General features: G+C 46.2%; 1 protein-coding gene across 13 annotated transcripts in view; it reads left to right on the forward strand.

Moving 5' to 3' along the window:
• Positions 1-6,805: 6,805 nt before the first annotated feature.
• LOC125553805 (uncharacterized) overlaps positions 6,806-20,968 on the forward strand; it is a 37,999-nt gene continuing 23,836 nt past the window's right edge. For 6 of the 13 annotated variants that reach the window (XR_015600736.1, XR_015600737.1, XR_015600735.1 and 3 more), the window contains exons 1-4: positions 6,809-7,014; positions 7,955-8,440; positions 8,526-8,669; positions 8,751-9,023. Coding sequence is in view for 10 of the 13 variants with exons in the window: in XM_087518142.1 (XP_087374268.1) it covers positions 8,089-8,440; positions 8,526-8,669; positions 8,751-9,023 (769 nt within the window). In the remaining 3 variants the exon portion in view is untranslated. Of the gene's footprint in view, positions 8,441-8,525; positions 8,670-8,750; positions 9,024-20,968 lie in introns of all 13 variants that reach the window. The other 7 variants (XM_087518145.1, XM_087518149.1, XM_087518148.1 and 4 more) reach the window with 5 other exon arrangements.

Genomic DNA, 20,968 nt, shown 5'->3' on the forward strand with positions numbered 1-20,968 from the left:
CAATAATAATCCCTCATTCTTTGATTTTTTTTGTTAGTTCTTTTTGTAGATGATCTTGTATTTTGTTTTTTTTGCTTCATCGCAGGAAGCTGCTGTTGAGGAATGGAAGGCTGAGTTCTTGTTCCAGATCCTGTTCCACCCTAATAACATGGTCGTAGTCACCGAGTTCCCGGAGGATCTAAGAAATCTCTGCATTTCTCTTGGCCTTCCTCCAAAACTGGATTCACAGGAGCAGGATGAGGCATAGAATGATAGCAGATCTTTTATGTGTGTTGATGTCTTTTTGTGTGTGCTCCAAAACATTCTGTAAACAGTATCTAGGTCGCTGTGTGTAGTTCTCGATCTGCAAAACTTTTTACACCTTGCTGTGTGCTTTTGTATATTCCGGTCTAGTTAGTTTTTTGTTTTTCTTTTGTGGCAGACAGTGACAATGTCAAATATGTACATAATGGAGCTTTCAGCCAATTCCTCCTGTGAATTGTAACATGTTCGTAGCGCACTGCATTCACTCATATGAGTAGCAGCCAAGTTTTTTTAAATATACGTATCCGCACTGCATCTCACCTTATCACATGGGACAGCAAAGAGGAATTCAACGTGTTTGTCGTCGAGGTTCAAAATTTTGGAAAAATTGTATTAGAAGACAAAAAATCAACTGTGTCTGCTAAGTGAGAGCTCAATTTTTACATTTTTGCACTAAGCCCATTGCACTGTATACTCGAAGTGGACTGCATTGTAAGCTTTAAACGCACCACACTGCACTGCACTGTACGTGAAGCCTAGTCTCACTCTATAGATTTTTCTTCTAAATGCATTCTATATTGTTTTTGTCATCTCAGATTCTATACGACGAAGAGAACTGCATTCTCAAAATGACATTCTGATCTCAGGGTTTTCATATAGAAGAGAACTGCATTCTGAGAATGACATTCTCATCTTATTTCTTTCATATAGAAGAGAACTGCATTATATCAAGCATACCCCCGCAGCACATTGATCACAAAGTATATCTGTTTTATGTTATATCTATTCATTTTGAACTTCAATATTACATGTTGAATTCTTTTTTTTGAAATCCACTGAACACAAGCTATATCTCATATACGATACGATATATAAAAGGATGAAGTTAATATATTTAAAAGGTAAAATTGTATATGTGTTGAGCTATGTCCTCTTCTTGTCAAATTCTGCACTACATTTGTTTCAATGGTGGTTGCTGCTTCTGTTTTGTTCTTGTTGTTCGCATTACCTCTCGTAACGCGACCGTGTGACTGTGATGCTTGCCTACGCACTGGATTCTGCATTCTTCCTCTCCCCCTCGATTTTGATGATGGTTCTTCGATGTCTTCATCTTCTTCTTCTTCCTCCTCATCTTCCTCTTCTGCTTCCTCATCTTCCTCTTCAGTTACATTAGCTTCGCTCCCTTCCTCGTTCTCTTCTTTGTCAGTATCTTCTTCGTCATCTTCTTCATCTTTTTCTTCGGTTCTATTTGGACAAGTTCTCGCGTTATGCTTCTCTCTCTTGTTGCAGACGCTACATAGTCTTCTCTTTGTCATATCATCTTGTTGGTCAGATTGGTGATCTGTGGCGGCATTTTCAGCCTGGATTTTTTTAGCCTCTCCTTACATGTTCTTGAGTTGTGTCCCGCAATCTTATTGCATGATTTTCACATCTTTACCCCTAGTGGTCTTCCTTCGCTGTCCAGTTCTGGCTCAGGCCTGCTATTTTTTTCAGGACCTTTTTCATTTGCTGCAGCTTTTTTATTGGCTGATTTGCTCTCTTTCTTTCTCCCTTTTGTGTTTAAAACAGGTGGGGGAAGAATTGTGTCATCCATATTATGAGCTGCACCATCAGCGGCATGTTCGCGCTCCTCTCCTTGTTCTTCACTCAGCGCATCCCTGATGTTCTCTGCTTCTTCTTCTTCGTTTAGTACGTCGACTTCTTGAATGAGTGCTCTCATCCCAGCTAAAGCTCTGTTGTACCCTCTATCCGATTTGACACCCCTGTTTGCCAGGTCCATCACTGTTTCTGCAAGTAGTCTCCTACGGCAGAACATCAAACTCCCATCTAGAGCAGTTTGCTCATAGTCTCTGCGGTCAAAAGTTGCATTTTGGCGCGCGTTCCGTGTGTATCTCTTCAGTATGTACTCTTCAGGTATCTTGTCCACCCGCAGCTGATCGAACATGCAAATGATGTGCACGCAGAACAGGCCTGCAACAAAGAATTTTTTCGGTTGTTCGTGTCAGCAAACTTCACATAAATATGCAACATTCAATTTTGGTTTGTGAACTGCATTATAAATACGTCCTGGTTTTTCTCTTCTAGTGAACTTCACTAAGGTTTTTTTTTGTTTTCATCTCTTGCTACTAGCAATAAGTGAACTTCATTATGTTTTTTGTGTGCTTATTTTTGTTTCTTGTCTCACTGACCTGTGTGTGTCCACAGCTTGCATTCGCATTCGTAGATACCGTTCGTCACATCAGCAACTACCTGGAACTCGTGTCTTGCCCAATCAAAATCATCAGACTGGTTGTAGTGGCGCACCAAATATTTCGTTGGGTTGTCAGGGGACTGCTCTGATCTGAATGCAGTGCTGCGGTAGTGCGTTTGCTTGAAGTCAGCAAAGACCGCCCTGGTGTAAATCTTGGAGAGCTGAACCTCGAAACCAAACTGAGTAGTAGTCTTTATTTTCGTCTATGAAACAAAGAAAACCAGTTAAGTAGTTGTTTTTCACAGAAAAAATCAAGGAAGTGAGTAGTGTTTATTAATTGCTCATCCAGCTTAAAAACTTTGCTCTGGTTATATACCTCGTTAGCTATGATCTCCACGTGCTCGACGCCCTTCCTTGTCTGGATGCACCTGTCCACCTGCGATGCAAAGATGTGTAGGTCATGTCTTTCCTTGACAAAGTTCCTCTTCAAGATCCGGTTCATGCTTTCACTTCTCTGTGTCGACGTCATCCGTGCACAGAACACCTCCTTGTAGTAAGCTGATATCCATTCTTTTTGGTCTGTCCAGAGCGCCTTCATAATTTCATAATTTTGTAGGTTATACTTCTCCATGGGCTCATGCCAAGCGCGATCAAACTCTGATGGCATTAGCGGGTGGTTGAGAACTGAGGTCAGCTCATCTTTGAATGTCTCATACGCTTTGTACAGCAAGGACAGGCGATCCTTGTATTTTTTTTAGTATATGCCAACGGCATAACTTGTGCAGCATGCCTATTAGTGTACTTTTTATCGCGACATCCATGGAGGGGCATTAATCTGCATGTTTTTGAAAAACCAAGCACTGAGTTATTGAGAAAACTGCATATCTTTTTCTGCTTTTGCTGATTTTTCGTTGGATGGAAGAAATGGACTACAAAACTTGGCAGTGAACTGCAGTGTTATTTAAACCCATTCTTTAGCATACCTGTAAGTATGCAGATTGGCCGCTTGTTGTTCATGCAACGCAAGAACGTCCGGAACACCCACTCGAAAGTCGGTATTGTTTCGTCTCTGATGAGAGCCACAGCGAATATTGTACTTTGGAGGTGGTGGTTGACTCCAACGAAGACGGCCAGAGGCATGTGGAACTTGTTGGTCTTGTAGGTCGTGTCAAATGTGACACAATCTCCAAAATCTTCGTAGGATCCCCGGCAGCTCGCGTTCGCCCAGAAGATGTTTCGCACACGGTTATCGACATCTTTGTCGTAATCATAGAAGAACTCCGGGTTTATTTGCTGCATTTTCTCAAAGAAAGCCAGGAGTTTCTTCACATCGTCTTCTGTTTCCTCCCTCGCGAATTGGTGTTTCCTGCAGATCGAAATAATAATATACTTGCAGCATTAAAGGCATAAAGAAATGCACAAGCGAACTGCATGAAATAGACGAGATATCGTTTTTGTTTAGTGAACGTACTTGTTCACCCAGTCACGGCTAGTGCGCCCCATAAAGTGCAGCCCTCCTGACATTCTTGACAGGGTTGACATCATCTGCGTGTGCGTCAGGTTGTCGCTCTGCATGTCCTTCACCAGTTTATCAAGTAACACATCATCCGTCTTATGTGAGTGCATGTGCAGAAGCATAGCCGGGCTCTCAATCATCCTGTGGTTGTGATTGAGCTCAATCTCTGCTATCACAAACACATCCTTGATTTTTTTCACTCTGATTCTCGCCTTGCAGCCAGTCCTCTTTGTTGTTTTCTCTCGCTTTCTGTCATAATCTGTGACAGTTTCCTTGCTTTTGCCTTCCCTTGAGCACGCTATGTATTTGTTTGTTTTGTATCCGCCATTTTTGCGTGTGCCGAAGCCTGCATGCCTCGCATACGTGTTGTAGAAGTTTTGCGCCGCAGCGTATGATGTGAATTGCATACCTTTCACAGGCACAAGTTCTTGGATCATGTTCTCATTCTGCACCACAATATGGAATGTTTTTTTTGTTAATGAGAATGCACAAGTTGAAAGAATGCGTAAGTGAACTGCAGTAGTTAGGCAAGGAAGCTTACATGCGTGTACTGTTTTTTCTGTAACGGTGTTTGCAGCTCACCGATGTTTATTGGGCATGGAGGAGTGACAACAGATATGTGTAATTTAGGATCGTGAGGAGGCAGAAGTGTTGAGAACTTTACTTTTTTGGTTGCTTGTGGCTCTCCTTGATTTTGCTCATGAACTTGCCAAACTTGCTGGGTTTCAACATTGGCTTGTGGAGGTGCTATATCATCCGTTCTGATCTGCTTGCCAAATGTTTCAAAGACACGCGTGTACCTTGGCTGCATAACTGTTATGATTTGCTCTTCATCATCATCCTCCTCATCATCTTTCTACGCATGCTCCCCTATGAAGACCAGATCGTCGTCGTCCTCCTCATCTTGCGCGCTTTTTGCTTCACTGCCTTCTCCATCTCGAGTGATCTTTGGTTCACTGTTTTCATCTTTATCCTCTACATCTTCCTCCACCGAGTACGCAGTTCTGTTTGTTGTGTTAAAGAAATCCCTAGGTATTTCAGGTGTTATCCATCCAGCCATCTCCCACTCTTCTCTTCCAACGCAGTTCAGGGGCTTTGTGTTGTGAATCAATCGAGGTATCTTCTGGTTTGGAGGCATAGTAATTTCCTGCACAGTATTAAGCCAAAGCGTTATGCACGCTAACAGTGAAATGAATTGCATTTTCGTACTATATATCATTATATATGCAACTGGAGAAATTGCACTTCAATTTTTCATTCTATAGCAGGGGCACTGGGAGTTAACATGAAGAAACAATGCACTTCAGTTTTAAGCCATAGAGCTCAACATATGTAAGCCATGGTGGACTGTATTGTTCAGCCATAGCGCAGTTTCATTTTCGAAGTATCTTTCTGTTTTTTACTGGGAGATACATGGCACTGCAGTTGACGCAAGAGGGCACTGCATGGTAATAAAAAGGGCACTACAATTTGAATTTCTCATCAAACACTAGAAAGCAACTGCACTATACTAAACTGGAGGTGGGGGGGTTGGGTATGTGAATTTCTTACATTATCTGCAAGCGTGAATTTCCTCTTGAGAGCAGTTCTCTCCTTCTGCAGATGCATCTCGGCCTGCTATTGTCGCGGGAGAAGGCTGGATGGGCGAAATGACCATTGCAGTTCGCATCCACGACGACTGCGAGGTTGCCGGAGAAGGCATCCTTGCAGTTCTCTTCCCCCTGCCATGCATTACCGAGGCTGGATGCTTCAGCTTGGTGAACGGCGGCAGATCCCCCATGCGAGACGCTCCGATCCGCGGTGGTGCTGCCGCTGGCGATGCTTGAGGAGGCGGCGCACCAGTCATATCGCGGTAGTAGGAGCCCAGAAGCGTGCCGCCGGCGCTGTCCACGCTGATTTCGTGGAGGAGAGGAGCGGCGGCTATTTGGGGGCGATTGGGCGGACGAGAGGGGCGGCGGCACTGATTAGGCGCTGCCCCCGGAGAAGGGTCGCGTGATTCGATCTGCATCCTCCTGGGCCGCTGTACGCCGGCGCTCTGCGCAAGAAGGCGGGGAGGGGAGGGGGTCGCCGCCGGCCGCGGGGGCGCTGCCGCGCTAGAAGGCGGGGTGGGGAGGGGGCCGTCGTCTGCGGGCGCCGCCGCGCTAGAAGGCGGGGTGGGGAGGGGGTTGCTGTCCTCGGGGCGCTGCCGTGCTAGAAACCTGTGTTAAGTGGGGGGGGGGGTGTTATGAGAATAAGGTCTTAAGGGGTGTTATGAGAATAGACCCACCCTATATAATTCGAAATGTAATTTAATTATGAAATAATCGTAAGATTACCTCGGATAAAGAATAACTTATTCTGCAGCCTGGGTTATGAATAGTAACACTATATATATATATATATATATATATATATATATATATATATATATATATAGACACACACACACATTGTAGAAAGGTGGGAGGGATTTGAAGGATAAGACAATAGATGCATGATTTAAACCAATTGTATATCTATGTTTATGCTTATCACCAATGAACTTAATTATTCTTCTAACTATATGCTCATGTTTTTTCACCATATAACTGAAATCCCCGGCTCAGTTCCTTCCTTTTGCATCATTGTAAGGTGCTAACCTTGCTGGCTATTAGTCAGAGGCTTATTCTATAAAATCACACGCTTCTTGCCTCACACCTAAAAATGTAGGGCTCATCATGCCTCGTTTACTGACGTACCTATTTTTTCCTGATGCCCTCCCGCATGCATGTGTGCTTGCTTGAATGGACACAAGAACCAAACATGGAAACATGCTATATATAGATAATGCTAATTAATAGATGGTATTGTTGTTGCTACTAAGCTTCTTCATCCAATTGGATTCCCTCCCTGCGTCCTTCGTCAGGCCTGCCGGCGGTTTGACGTCCATCGTGCTCACACAAGGGAGTGGCACCGGGAACCCCCACGGCGTCGCCCACATTTTTTTGACCTTCATGTGATCCTGGAGCGGCAGTATACTTACATACATGCATGTACATTTTCGTTACTACCCCTTGTTCCAACTCTTCCAAAATTAATTTGAGAGGTACTTCATCCCTTTCTCTTTCTCACTCCTCTATACACTTCAGATTTGGACGCACAGTTTTCCTAGTAAATTTGTACTCATGTATATTGAGATACGGAAAGCACAAAAAAATATTTATGAATGCACATGCTTATTGATGCATATATTCGTATAGGGTGTGCATGTGCATATAAAGATTAAATAATAACCGGGCTTGCAACTACTCTAGAAATTTCATATCAAATCTTCCACATGACTTCTTTCAATGTTTCTAGACTACTTTTTTGTTATAATTCAGTTAGAAAACTATTTTTTATTACACCCTTCAAAAAAAACATCTTTACCAACACAACAAATGAATGTTCTCTATAATAGATATCTCCCAGTGTAGGAGTCGCTTGTTTATGCACAGAAAAATTCCATCATTCCTTTATTGGTTTTCCAAATTATAATTCACATGTTCACCTGCCAATTTTTCCTACCTCATTATTGGATGTCAAGTAGATGGTTCTCAGAGATTTCCTTGTCTTTGACCTTGCAAATTCCTCGACAAACACAATTGTGCCTCCAACCCTGCGATAGAACACTAGATCCATGCCTTTGTGTTATATATGCTTATTTAATAGCATTCCCCTTCCAACAATACGAGACATATGTGCTCATCATTATTGTTCTTCAATCAAAGATTACCTAGTTTATTGTCCTGCAAAAATTATTTGTTTCTCACCGAACAAGAAGCTTTTATTGAATTGAAAGTGGCCTCACAAACTACCAAAAAGAAAGAAAGAAGTTTATCGATCTCATTCCAACAATGAAAAAATAATGTACTGTACGAGCCTTTAATGTAGTATGATGCCACACATGCACATGCTCCCCAAACATGTCATTCTTCATCACGAATTGTATTCCAGGCTAGCCTTAGGCTCCAGCCACCCTTATGTATGTGTTCTTGTGCTTACAGATCAGGTCTACTACATTTCATGTTTGTACTGCGTACGTATACTAATTGATTGAAGGCCAACCAATTAGTTACCACGAACGAAGGTAGTATCGTAGATTGAAGCTTAGAGGACTAGAAGTAAAGAAAATAGCACAATGGGTTCATGTGCTTCTAAGTCAGCTCTTGAGCATCGTCGGACGGAGAGGTACTACACAACAAGGAGGGCTAGAAAAGGGCGCGGCAATCCCCGGCCAGTGATGCCGGACGGGCCCAAGCCACGAATTGTGGATGCAAGAGGGCGCACCACCGACTTCTCAGTGAGCGAGATAGTCCACGTCGAGTCAGCATGCAAGTCGGATCATTCCAAGACGTTCCACCTCACCCAGATGGAGTGGCACCACAGCGAGCGAGATTCAAATGGTTGCTGCAAAGAAGATGCCTGGTTCGACTCTGTTAGCATCCTTGAGGACGATTCTGATGAGGAAGAATTCAAGAGCATAGATGGAGGTATTTCCGCCCTTGAAATTCTACATGTCTTTTTTCTAGTGTTCATTGATTGTTTTCCCTGGTCCATGTCTATCCCATACTGCAGATTTTTCTGACGATGAAGAAGATGAGGAGCAGAAGAAGCGAGACAAGGCATCACATTTTGCTGATGCTCTCTCTCGCATCGGTGAATTATGGCGGGGTGTCCCCATGACATTGTCAATTGAACAATATCTGAAAAGAGACGACGGTACGTATGCAAGTGCCTAAAAGGAAGGTTGAAAACACTAGCACAAAGACTGCATTCTGACATGTGATCTCACATTTAAAGGTGGTGATGATCCTGCACATAGGAGCCAAAGCATGGCGATATGTGCCAGCAAGTGTGTGGCAAGTTCCAAGGACAAAAATGATGTAGAGGACAAGAACAACAAGGATCCTAGCACCCCATCTCGCATACGCAAGCTTCTACATTCCATCAGTTTCAATGAAAAGGTGCAACAACTCACCTGCGTCAGCCCGACGAAGAGGAAGTCTACAGTTATACGGCTCTCCTACAAAAGGACATCATGCGACGAGGACTCCCAATGTGGTGGTGACATCGGTAAGCCACACTTCAGGCCCTCTCAATAGTTTGTTTTGAACAACAAGCTCATGTCATTGATTTATATACGGAAACCTCCTATATATATGAATATAAAGTAGAAGATCTAAAATCTTTAAAAATGTTGGGTTTATGGTCTAAAACCACAACAGAAACAAGGTACTCCGAGTATATGAACTAATTCTAAGATCATTTCTTTACACAAATGGAAACATATGCAACAACAAGAACTAGGATCGTCACATGTCAGGGTGGACGACAGGAGCGGTCTTTCGGACCGGCTCGTGGCCCGCTCGGTTCTGGCCAGCTCGGGCCTAGCCCACTCAAAAAATCAGTCGGTCCAAGCTCAAGAATCAGGCCCGGCAAAGTTTCGGTCCGGTCCGGGTTTTAACCGAGCCGACCGAGCGGACCGAGAAAACGTAGTTACCGCCGCCGCCGCTCCTCGTCGTCGCGGCCACCGGCAGTCCCCGGGTGAACCATCATGTCCCCGAGCTTCCCCTATTCTTCCTTCCTCTCCTCCCCATGCACCATAGCCTCTTGCTGCCACTCGCCATCGCTGCCGTGCTTGCACCGCCGCCAATCTGGAGTTCTCGACCATGGCCATGGCTGTTGTTTGAGCGCAGCTCGCACACTGGCCACCTGCTAGCCCAGGTAGGCGAACGCCTCACCGGCGCCACCAGGATGAACTGGACGGCCTCTTGCATGTGTGGGCGCTTCACCAGGTTCGCCATGATGTACTGCAGCTCTGAGGCCACTGTTTCACTTCATGCACCGACGAACTCGGCACACAAGCCCATGATTTCTCCGTCGGCGAGCCAACGCTGCCGCCTTCAATTGCTACCGTTGTTGTCTTGCAGGACCTAGAGGGCGATGAGCGTGTTCACATTGTTGGCGCCGCCTCTGTCTTCCTCTCTCTCGCTGCACCTCCCGCTCGTTCTCTCTCTGACACAACGAAAAAGAAGATGAAGAAGGAAGAAGGATGCTGGACACAGGTGTTTCCCGGAGCACGTACTCCGCCCGCTGCACGAACGGCATTGTATTCCACAAGCACGAACTCGTTCACCCCAGGCTACATCGCTACAACACCTTGACACACACACCCGCGCTCAGGTTTACATCAATACACGGATGGCTTTTATACCCAGACTTGTGCACACACACACACTACACGCACGCACACATTACCCGGCTACCACACAGCCACTAACCATTGCATGCACGCATCACACCCGGGCACTAACTAACCCACGATCAAACTCCATGCAGCTCCGGCCGCGCGCACGACGTGGCTGCCTCCAACTGACTCCAACGGCCGCTACCAACAGCCGCAGCGCCCAGCCGCCATCTACATGATCAAGATTAATGCTGACAATTTCCCCCCATAATCTTGACATAGATCATCGTCGACCGCCACGGAGAACGCCCTTCTTCATCTTCGGCGACACACGCCGCACCTTCTCTTCCTAGCGCACCAACGGCCTTGATTACCTCGAGCTTGAACTCGACTCCAGGCACTGCCATTACAACATACACGGGGGTTTTATACCCAGGGACGCGCCGGGCACGCACCCACATCCCAGCCCACGTCGAGCGCCAGTCCCGCCCGCTCTGCCCGCGCCCCCTCCAACATGCACGCACACGTTTGGGCACGGCGAGCCCGCGATGGACCAGCTCAACGCGCACACCCCCACTCGTCAACGGCCACCCTACACCACGGTCCCGCCGCGCCTAACACACCCGGCGCGCGCCCATACACGCGCCTGACGCATCTGACACGAGCGCCGTGGCTCCGTGCCACGAGCCTCCATGGTTGTCGCGCCGAGCCGCTGCGACCTCTGTGCCACCACGAAGGTCCTTCGCGACCTCCTCGTCTCCGCGATCGCCGTTCCCTTCGTGTGCACTCCCCACCTCCCCGCGCTCCCGGCCCGCGCTCCCGCCGCGTGCGTACGCGATCTGCGCAACCAGGTCCGGTCGCGCCCGGCTCGCCGCCACGCCTTATTGCCCTGCACCGCTATGGACTCCATGCCGCCATGCAGTGCCTCCATGCCGCCACGCCGTGCTGTGCCGCCGAGCCACCACGCAGCGCCTGGGCGGCCTCCGCGGTCGCCGCACGTACGACGTCACCGCCCGCCGCCTCCACCACGCGCCATGGCAGCCACATCGCCGCCCACCTCCATAGGCCGACACTCGGCCCGGAGCTCCATCGCGCAGCCGCCGGTGAGCGCCGCCATCGCTGCCACGCCTCCGGCACGGCAAGCACGCAAGACACCAAGCTCATGATACCAATTGTTGGCGCCGCCTCTGTCTTCCTCTCTCTCGCTGCACCTCCCGCTCGTTCTCTCTATGAGACAACGAAGAAGAAGATGAAGGAGGAAGAAGGATGCTGGACACAGGTGTTTCCCGGAGCACATACTCCGCCCGCCGCACGAACGGCGTTGTATTCCACGAGCACGAACTCATTCACCCCAGGCTACACCGCTACAACACCTTGACGCACACACCTGCGCTCAGGTTTACATCAATACACAGAGGGCTTTTATACCCAGACTTGTGCACACACACACTACACGCACGCACGCATTACCGGGCTATCACACAGCCACTAACCATAGCATGCACGCATCACACCCGGGCACTAACTAACCCACGATCAAACTCCATGCAGCTCCGGCCGCGCGCACGACGCGGCTGCCTCCAACTGACTCCAACAGCCGCTACCAACAGCCGCAGGCCCAGCCGCCATCTACATGATCAAGATTAATGCTGACACACATACGACGGCGGCTCGCTGTCAGCTTCGTCAGTTTCGTCAAAATTCAGTTTCGTCAGTACGGTCAGTAGTTCAGTTAGCTAGTTTGTCAGTAGATTCAGTTAGATGGTTAGCTAGTTTCACTCGTAGGACCTAAACATCAAGCTAGATGGTTAGCTAGATTCAGTAAATCCTCTCCCTCTCTTTCTCTTGTGCGGCCGGCAGCTATCTGCAGCTAAATAGGACCTAAACGCAGCAAAAAACAGCCTGCCACGCAACATCATTGGTCGGTCCATTCGGTCCTCTTGAGCTTGACCGAGCTGACCCCCAAACGGTCCGGTTGCAGAAAAGCAGCTCGTTGGACAGCTCGGTCCGGTCCGCACCGGACCGCTGGCGGCCGGTCCAAATGACGGCTCGGACCGGGACCGGACCGGCCCGGACCGTGTCCACCATGAGTCACATGCCCTGACAGGCGTTTTGGGTACCGAGCAAAATTTTGTGATCTCACGTGGTTACCGCGTTTACCGTTTCCCCTCGAGAAACACTCGTACCGAGCAAAATATCCCGAATATTTTGAAATTTTTGAATTCAAACCGCGTTTACCGTCTCTTCTATGAGAGCAAGATAGGTAGTGGCTTAGTGGCAAAGGCATTGTTTCCTTACCAGCTAGTCGCGGGTTCGACTCTGCCATCTAGCATTTTTATTCTTTTTTACGAAGCAAAAGTACTAGCCACTACGCCAGGGCATGGCTAGTGAAATTCTAGACTCAAATACGTGTATATATATATATATCTACGTCAAAAATATTTGAATTCAAATTTCAATTTTAAATTTCGTCTGATTTTTTCCGGAATTTCGCGGTTACCGTGGTAACCGCAAATTCGGGTGACCCTCGAGAAAAAAGGTCCGCTTGGGATCCAAAACCTTGGCCCTGACCAGCCTTTAGCGATAGTGACCTATAACATGTTACAATTGTAATGTATGCTATAGTCCATGAAGAATCTTTCGTCCATACCCTACGCGGCATCCCGGGCTCCCTAGAGCCTAATGTTGCACTACATAGTAACATAGATAAGTAAAATATCTGTCACAACACCCGGATGCACCTGAGATAGAGTCTAATCGGAAGAGAGAATCTATACTACTACAATAACATCAACACCATAATTGTACATGCAAAAAAACAAAAGTTAGGGTAAAAACCATGGGACGAAGCCACCCAAACCTTCTTCCACTTTAATAACATGTGGGATACAATAAATCTACTATAGATAGCACTAGAGACTCTAATACATCAAGTTTTCTCTATCTAGCATGACAACAACTTGATTTCAGATAGCCAGAACTCGGGACTGGTAAAATCTAACTAATGAGGGTGGAACCACCACTTGAAGGAGATTATATGGTGGATCTCATATTAATAACTTTGTTAAGAAACTCCCTTTACATGATGGCAATATCTTCCTTCAGTCTCCCTCTCATCCCTTTCTCTCTTGGTTTATTCTTCTCTTTGTGTCGTAGGTGCCAACCTAAAGTTTTCCACACCTCCAAGTGACTATTGGATGGGAGGATGGACATCCCCCTTCCCCGTGTGCAAACTCTAAAGTGATCCTATAACCATAAGGGGTAGTGGTTCTTTGGACAAGTTTGTGCTGCATAAAAAACACTTTAAATGGTCATATCCTCACAATCTGCATGAGGAGGATATCCCAACAAATCTCACGATGGGGCATAGGCATGCCTATTACCTTCCAACATTCTTGTAAATTCTCATTTGGAAATATGTTGGCATCATATCTGAACAATTCTTGTCGGTATGAATCTTGTAAAATTATGAAAACTTGAAATTCGCAACATTATCGCTACATATGGAATCCAATGGTACCTCACATCATTGTGCTTGGCTCAAGAGCGGTAACTTCAATTGTTGCTAATATTAATAGAGCATTTGTAACGCCCTCGATGCGGCTATATCTCCCACGTGTCGAAGCACGACTTAGAGGCATAACCGCACTGAAAGCAATGTCGCAAGTGAGGTAATCTTCACACAACCCATGTAATACATAAGGGAAAAGATACATAGTTGGATTACACTCGCCACTTCACACAATACATGAATAAAGCATTACATCATCCAGATACAATCAGGGTCTGACTACGGAACCAAAATAAAAGAAGACTACCCCAAATGCTACACAGATCCCCGATCGACCCCAACTGGGCTCCACTACTGATCAACTAGAACGAAACGACACAAAGGACAAGATCTTCAACGAGCTCCTCCTTGAGCTTGGTTGCATCACCTGCTCGATAACATCGGCACCTGCAAACTGGTTTTGGAAGTATCTGTGAGTCACGGGGACTCAACAATCTCACACCCTCACGATCAAGACTATTTAAGCTTATAGGGAGGGTAAAAAGTATGAGGTGGAGCTACAGTAAGCGACTAGCATATATGGTGGCTAATATACGCAAATGAGAGCGAGAAAAGAAGGCAAAACTCGGTCGAGAAAGTATGATCAAGAAGTGATCCTAGAACAACCTACGTCAAGCATAACTCCAACACCGTGTTCACTTCCCGAACTCCGTCGGAAAGAGACCATCATGGCTACACACACGGTTGATGTATTTTAATTAAGATAAACTTCAGGTTTTCTACAACCGGACATTAACAAATTCCCATCTGCCCATAACCGCGGGCAGGGCTTTCGAAAGTTCAAAACCCTGCAGGGGTGTCCCAACTTAGCCCTCACAAGCTCTCACGGTCAACGAAGGATATTCCTTCTCCCAAGACAATCCGATCAGGCTCGGCATCCTGGTTACAAGACATCCTCGACAATGGTAAAACAAGTCCAGCAACACCGCACGAATGTGCCGACAAATCCTGATAGGAGCTGCACATATCTCGTTCTCAGGGCACACTCAGATAGGTCAAGCTACGAGTAAAACCAACCCTCGAGATGCCCCGAGGTGGCCCCGCAGGCTGCCCATTTCGGACCAACACTCAGAGGAGCACTGGCCCGGGGGGGTTAAAATAAAGATGACCCTTGAGTCTGCATAACCCAAGGGAAAGAAAAGGCTGGGTGGCAAATGGTAAAACTAATGTTGGGCATTGCTGGAGGAGTTTTATTCAAGGCGAACTGTCAAGGGGTTCCCATTATAACCCAACCGCGTGAGGAACGCAAAATCCGGGAACATAACACCGATATGACGGAAACTAGGGCGGCAAGAGTGGAACAAAACACCAGGCATAAGGCCGAGCCTTCCACCCTTTACCAAGTAATAAATGCATTAATTTAATAAGAGATATTGTGATATCCCAACAATAATATCCATGTTCCAAACATGGAACAAGCTCCAATCTTCATCTGCAACTAACAACGCTATAAGAGGGGCTGAGGAAAGCGGTAACATAGCCATACAACGGTTTTCTAGGACAAGGCAGGTTAGAGGCTTGGCTTAACAATATGGGAGACATGATAAGCAACTGGTAGGTATCACAGCATAGGCATAGCAAAAGAGCGAGCAACTAGCAAGCAAAGATAGAAGTGATTTCGAGGGTATGGTCATCTTGCCTGAAATCCCGCAAGGAAGAAGAACGAGTCCATGAAGAAGATAAACGGTCGAAGTCGAACGAATCCTCACAACACGACGTTATCGGAACCAACCCGAAGAAGCAACACCGGAAAGAAGCAAACAACATAGTAAACAACCACCACATAAACATGGCATGATGCACACCCAAGTATGATGCATGTCTGGTTTAATGAGGCATGGCATGGCAAAATGCATAAACAAAACTACAAGTTAAGTGGAGCTCAATATGCAACGAGTGTCATATTGACGGAACACCACATCAATTATTTAGTTGTCTCTCATTTAGGTACTCAACAATATTCAATGTTGTTAAACATGGCAAGAGGGTGAAGCAAAGTAAAACTACCTATCTAGTCAAGGTTAAATGAGGCCGGAAGCAACGAACAACAATTCTGGTAAATCCCCATATGCATATATTAGGTTTGGTACTGTTCTGCCCTAAACACAATTTTAGAGTTGTTAAACATGCAAAGTGATGCCACCATGTTAAACTAGGCATTTTTCTACCCCATTTACATATAAAGTTTATTAAATTCCGAGTTATGGTTATTTAGTTATGAATTAAACCATTTTAGCAAGTTATTTAAGAAAATTTAAACAAACAACATATTAAACATTTTAAACATGGATGAAAAAGACATATTATGAAACTAGATGAAAAACTAAGCAAGTTTCATATACAAAGTTTTTACATGTGATGCTTAGTTTGTGAGATATTAAATGCATGAAGGCTAGGGGGTTTTCTGTAAATCTGCAAAACCCTGGAAAATAGCTAAATTCGGAGAACCAAAAAAAACATCCATTGGGCCAAAACTGAACTGGCCCAGCAGTAAGAAAAAAAAGGAGCGGGCGCTTGGGGTGGCCTCACCCATGGGCTTCGGCCCGGTTGGCAATGCAGAGGAGGGCCGACGGGGAGCGGGGCCTGCAATCGGGACGAGACCAGGAGGGCGCTGGAAGCGGCCCACGCGGCAGAACGCAGTTCGATGCGTGCGTTGGCTCGGTCGTTGAACCAGAGGGTCAACGAGGGGCACGCCTTGGTCTTCCTCGCGCTCGAATCAGAAGAAGTAGAGGCCGGCAGCGAGGCTTCGGACAACGATGATGAACTTGGCGCACAGCAAAGCTGACGGAGGCCGGCCCAACCTGGCCGTTCCGAGTTCAGGCGGCGGTACTTGTCAAGGCGACGACCTACAGGTGTGGCGGCACCAGATCCGGCTGCGGACGGAACAACGACAACGGCCATGCCGTTCTCTTCTGGTTCGATGAAGAGGAGGCACAGCGGCGCGAGAGAGGCCTGCGGCGCCATGGCTGTAGAACGAGGTGTCGGCTACAGGTTCGACGGGAGCATAGGGGCGGCTTCGGGCAATGCAGGGCGCTGTGGCGGATGGAGCTCGTTCCTGAGCAGAGGACAACGGTGGCCTTGGAGCGGTCCCGGCGATGCGGACGAGGGTCTGCTACGGGAAACGACGGAGCATGGCGCGGGGCAGAGGGAGCACGGGCGGCGGCGTCCTGGTACTGCTCGCCGGAGCAGCGTCGATGAGGAGGAAGACATCGGGTGGCTCAAGACATGCCGAGCACGAGGCGTGACTTGGAGTCCTTGGCGGCGGAGTGCTCTGCTCATAACAGAGAGAGATCGGGAAGTGAGAGAGAGAAAAGGAGGAAGAAAGGGAGAGCAAGGGAGGAGGGCGAGGGAGTCTAGCCTGGCGACTCGGGCAGGGAAGCGCGCGGGAGCTTCGGCGTCCAGATCAGGCACGGAGGATGGCATATGGGGATGATGGGTTGGTCAGGCGGGGCTGTGGTGATTTGCTCGTTGGGGAAAACGAGAGTGGGAGGAATTTTGGATCGGGAGGGGATGCTGCTGGTTCGGTGTGGAATCCGATGAAGAGAGTGGCGGCGGTGGGATGGATCCCTAGAAATTTGGGATTTGGTCTAGGGTTAGACTAGCTATATATAGTAGGTGGGTTGACTTAGGGGTATATCGTCCCTCCGATCGCAATCGAACGATCGCGAATAAAATAGCTAGGAAGTCCAAATAAGAAAATGGTGACGTTTTGTAGACATTTGGGGATGATCTGGATCCAACGGTGACGACTGCCCGGGTCGGGTCCGGGACAATTTCGGACGCGCACGTGAGGGGTTCGATGCACTGTGCAGAGAGGGTTTCGGACCGTGCGGTAGCATCGGACAACTCCGGAAGCGAAGGGGGGAAGGAGGATGGACTAGGTGGGCTGTGGCGAGACTGCGAGGGGGAGAAGAGAGAGAGAGGGCCCGGCATCTGTTTCCGGAGACCGAAAACGTCCGACGTTAGACCGACTATAATGTCGCTATAGTTATCCGTTGGGCTATCAAACGAACTCTGAATGCGATGAAACTTGGCAGGCGGCCTACCTACAACATAACAACACCACATGCCAACTTTCAACCCATTCCGAGAACATTTTCCATCCACTTATCAAATATTATTTCGGACATGCCGCGGGCGCGTGCAAGTGTGTCTAGGCTCAGAACGGACAATGGACGGAACTGGGGGAACCCGGACTAATGCAAGTTTCGAAAACATGATGATGCAATGCACAAGATGACATGACAAGATGCGACACGCTAGCAAAAGACAAGGCAACAACAGCGAATAACTGGAGGACACCTGGCACAATGGTCTCGGGGCGTTACAACACTCCACCACTACGAGAGGATCTCGTCCCGAGATCTAGAATGGAACCGGAGGGACAACAGAGAAAGAGAAGAGGTAAAACTAAGTTGCTCCTTTGACAAACTAGTGAAACCAAAGAACCTTGAAAAAAAGTTAAGCCATTTCGAGAAAAGAATACAACGGAGATAAATAAAGTTGAAAACCTCCGTTAGAAACGAGGAACAAGGAACACCAAAATCCGACAACACTCCGGTTGAAAAGAGATGAAAGACTTGATAAAATTAAAGAGCTTGAGCAAAAGGGACACAACACTCCGGTTAAATGGATAACCAAGAAAAAAACACGATCCTGACAAAACAAGAAGATGGGTTGAAGAGAGCAACATCACAATGCCACCAAAACAAAAGTAAGAATGGAATGAACGAAGGGAAACAAGATCTTGAGAGAGCACACTTACAACAAATGCTAGAACGGAGTTGTTGGAAAACCAACAACGAAAAGAATAAGCTTGATATGGTCTTATGGACTACATCTCAAATTATGAGGTGAAAACCTGCCACTCACGGGAAGCAGAATTGGATTGATATCAACAAGGAGACGAGGAAGTATTTCACCGGGAGGATAAAGAAGAACTTGGGTCCTTTATAAGCACCATAGATAGCAACAAACCTTAGGGAAGGCTTTAGGTGAAATATAACCCAAGATAACTCCAAAGAAGAGATTGATGAATTTAAAATACCTCATTCCTAACAACATGTGAATCATGAAACATGAACCCGAATTATCAAGAATGACATAATGCCACCTCCAATGATATGGAAGAAAGAATTACACTCCGGATTACAATATGAGGAAAACTTGAGCTTCATAGAAAAGAATCTCGATGAACACTTCAAGAAGGAATTAAATCGTTGATGACCCATCATGCTGAACCTCCATGAAGCACTCCATTAAACAAAAGAATGATCAAACGGAAGGAAAGAGAAGTTGAAAACACAAAGTGAAACCTTGTAATGAATTAGAAGGAGCTTTGCGACGAGACAAAGCGGAAAGGCTTGGAACTCCGGAAAAGAAAAGATAAAGACTCTCGAACTGAGAATGTGATGTGATGAACCTCCGGAATAAGGAATTAATCACTTGGATGAAACAAGAATAAGAATTATATTATGCTTATCCTTCATCAATTTAAGGATTAAGATTGATATAGTGCAAACTTGAGAAGGTCTTCAACTATCCACTGGTAGAGTTTGACAGCACAAATGCCATTGATATGATAAACGAAGGAAGAAGAATCTTGGAAGAAGCACCGTAAGAATTGAGAAAGAACGAAGAAAGGATAAAGAAACCCCGGGAAGAATTAGCAAATGAACGAAGATGCTTGAGAGAATTTAGATACATGAGAATGAAGAGATCACGAGCTGATAAGAGAATACTTGAATGATGCACCAGTAAGATTTGGAGAACCATAGCTGAAAGCTGAGAATGAATAAATCTTAGATGATGGGCTCTGGATAATCAAACTGAACAGAATCTTGAATTGCTCCTGATAGGTGAAAAGAATTCTCACAATCGAAAACAATTATGAGAGGATGGTGTCAAGCTTGAACTACGCATCTCTGAGAGAATTTTTAAGATTTTGAGGAAAACTCTACTTCGGTCTTCAAAATTCGAGAATGACGATGAGAAACACCACCATGACTTATTTAGACACTCTGGGAGAATCAAAAGCGAAGAGGTTGAACCAACGATGAAAAGGATTTGAAAGATCTTGGAGGAAAGCATTTGACTGATGACAATTCATTCTTACGTCAAACTTCGAAAAGAATTTGAGGATAGCTCCAGAAAAATAAGAAGAGTCAGGTAAGATCCTGGGAAAAGACTTGTGGGTTAGGGCCCACTCAAAAGAAACATCATAGAACGATTCAAAAGAGAGAAAGCACTGGTTGAATTAAATGACTTGAATGAGGGAACATCCTTGAAAGAGCTTGAACGAAAGCAGAGTGTAAGCACGAATCTTCAGGATATCTTCAGCACTCCGGAACAATTGAATAGCGAGAAATGACTGAATATGAGGTGCACCAGCAAGAGAAGGTATTTTAAATAAGGAAAAGAATATGATCAAACACCAAAATCTTGAATTGAATCCCCCTGAGAAGATAAAAGAACAAAGAATGATAAACTTGAGGCTCTGTTAGAATCTTCATGAGCATCACCGGGTAATAACATTGACGGAGAAGGAATGGAGAGACTTCCCATCAATAAAAGGATAGTTGAGTAAAAATTCTGAGTCCTCGGAGAAAACAAGGGAGGGAGGGCGGGAAAAACAAAGGCAACTTGGGACGGATGAAACAAACAACATTGAGAAGACTTGAGTTGATCTTGCGGATGTTGAAAAATGAACAGATCCACTTGAAGAGGAACACGCCTGTTGAAAAAGAATTAACATGACAACCTCGATGATCAAGAAGGATTAGTATTCACATCGGAGTATCAGAACACCATTTGGGGAAGGTATGGAATCAACATTTGACTTCGAAGCAACTCGAATACCACAACTCAAAACCAAAATGAAGGATTGGCTTGCAGAATAAGCCAGAACAAACATATGATAGAGATTTCGTCCGAAGTTTTTGTGGTGGGGCCTACATGGGCTCGATCATACGGCACCATCATGTACAAGGCAGTGCACATGACATATGAAGCGTCCCCGAGTCAGCATAGCTAAGGACTCTTTAAGACACAATGAGACCACTGTAAAACCAACCGTGAACAGGCGGACCACTAGACGTAGAACCCCAATTTCATATCATATATCCGTCGGAAACATATCCTAGGAGCTACTTGAATTCCCACTTATAAACACCCGAAATTTTCCGGTTATGCAATCAGGTGTTGGGGATACAGGGGAAGCATAATATCTCACCCAAAACTAACAAATCCTACATCCAGCTG

The sequence above is a fragment of the Triticum urartu genome, chromosome 4A (genome assembly GCF_056163025.1).
Source record: "Triticum urartu cultivar PI428250 chromosome 4A, HENAU_Tu73, whole genome shotgun sequence".
NCBI classification, from domain to species: domain Eukaryota; kingdom Viridiplantae; phylum Streptophyta; class Magnoliopsida; order Poales; family Poaceae; genus Triticum; species Triticum urartu.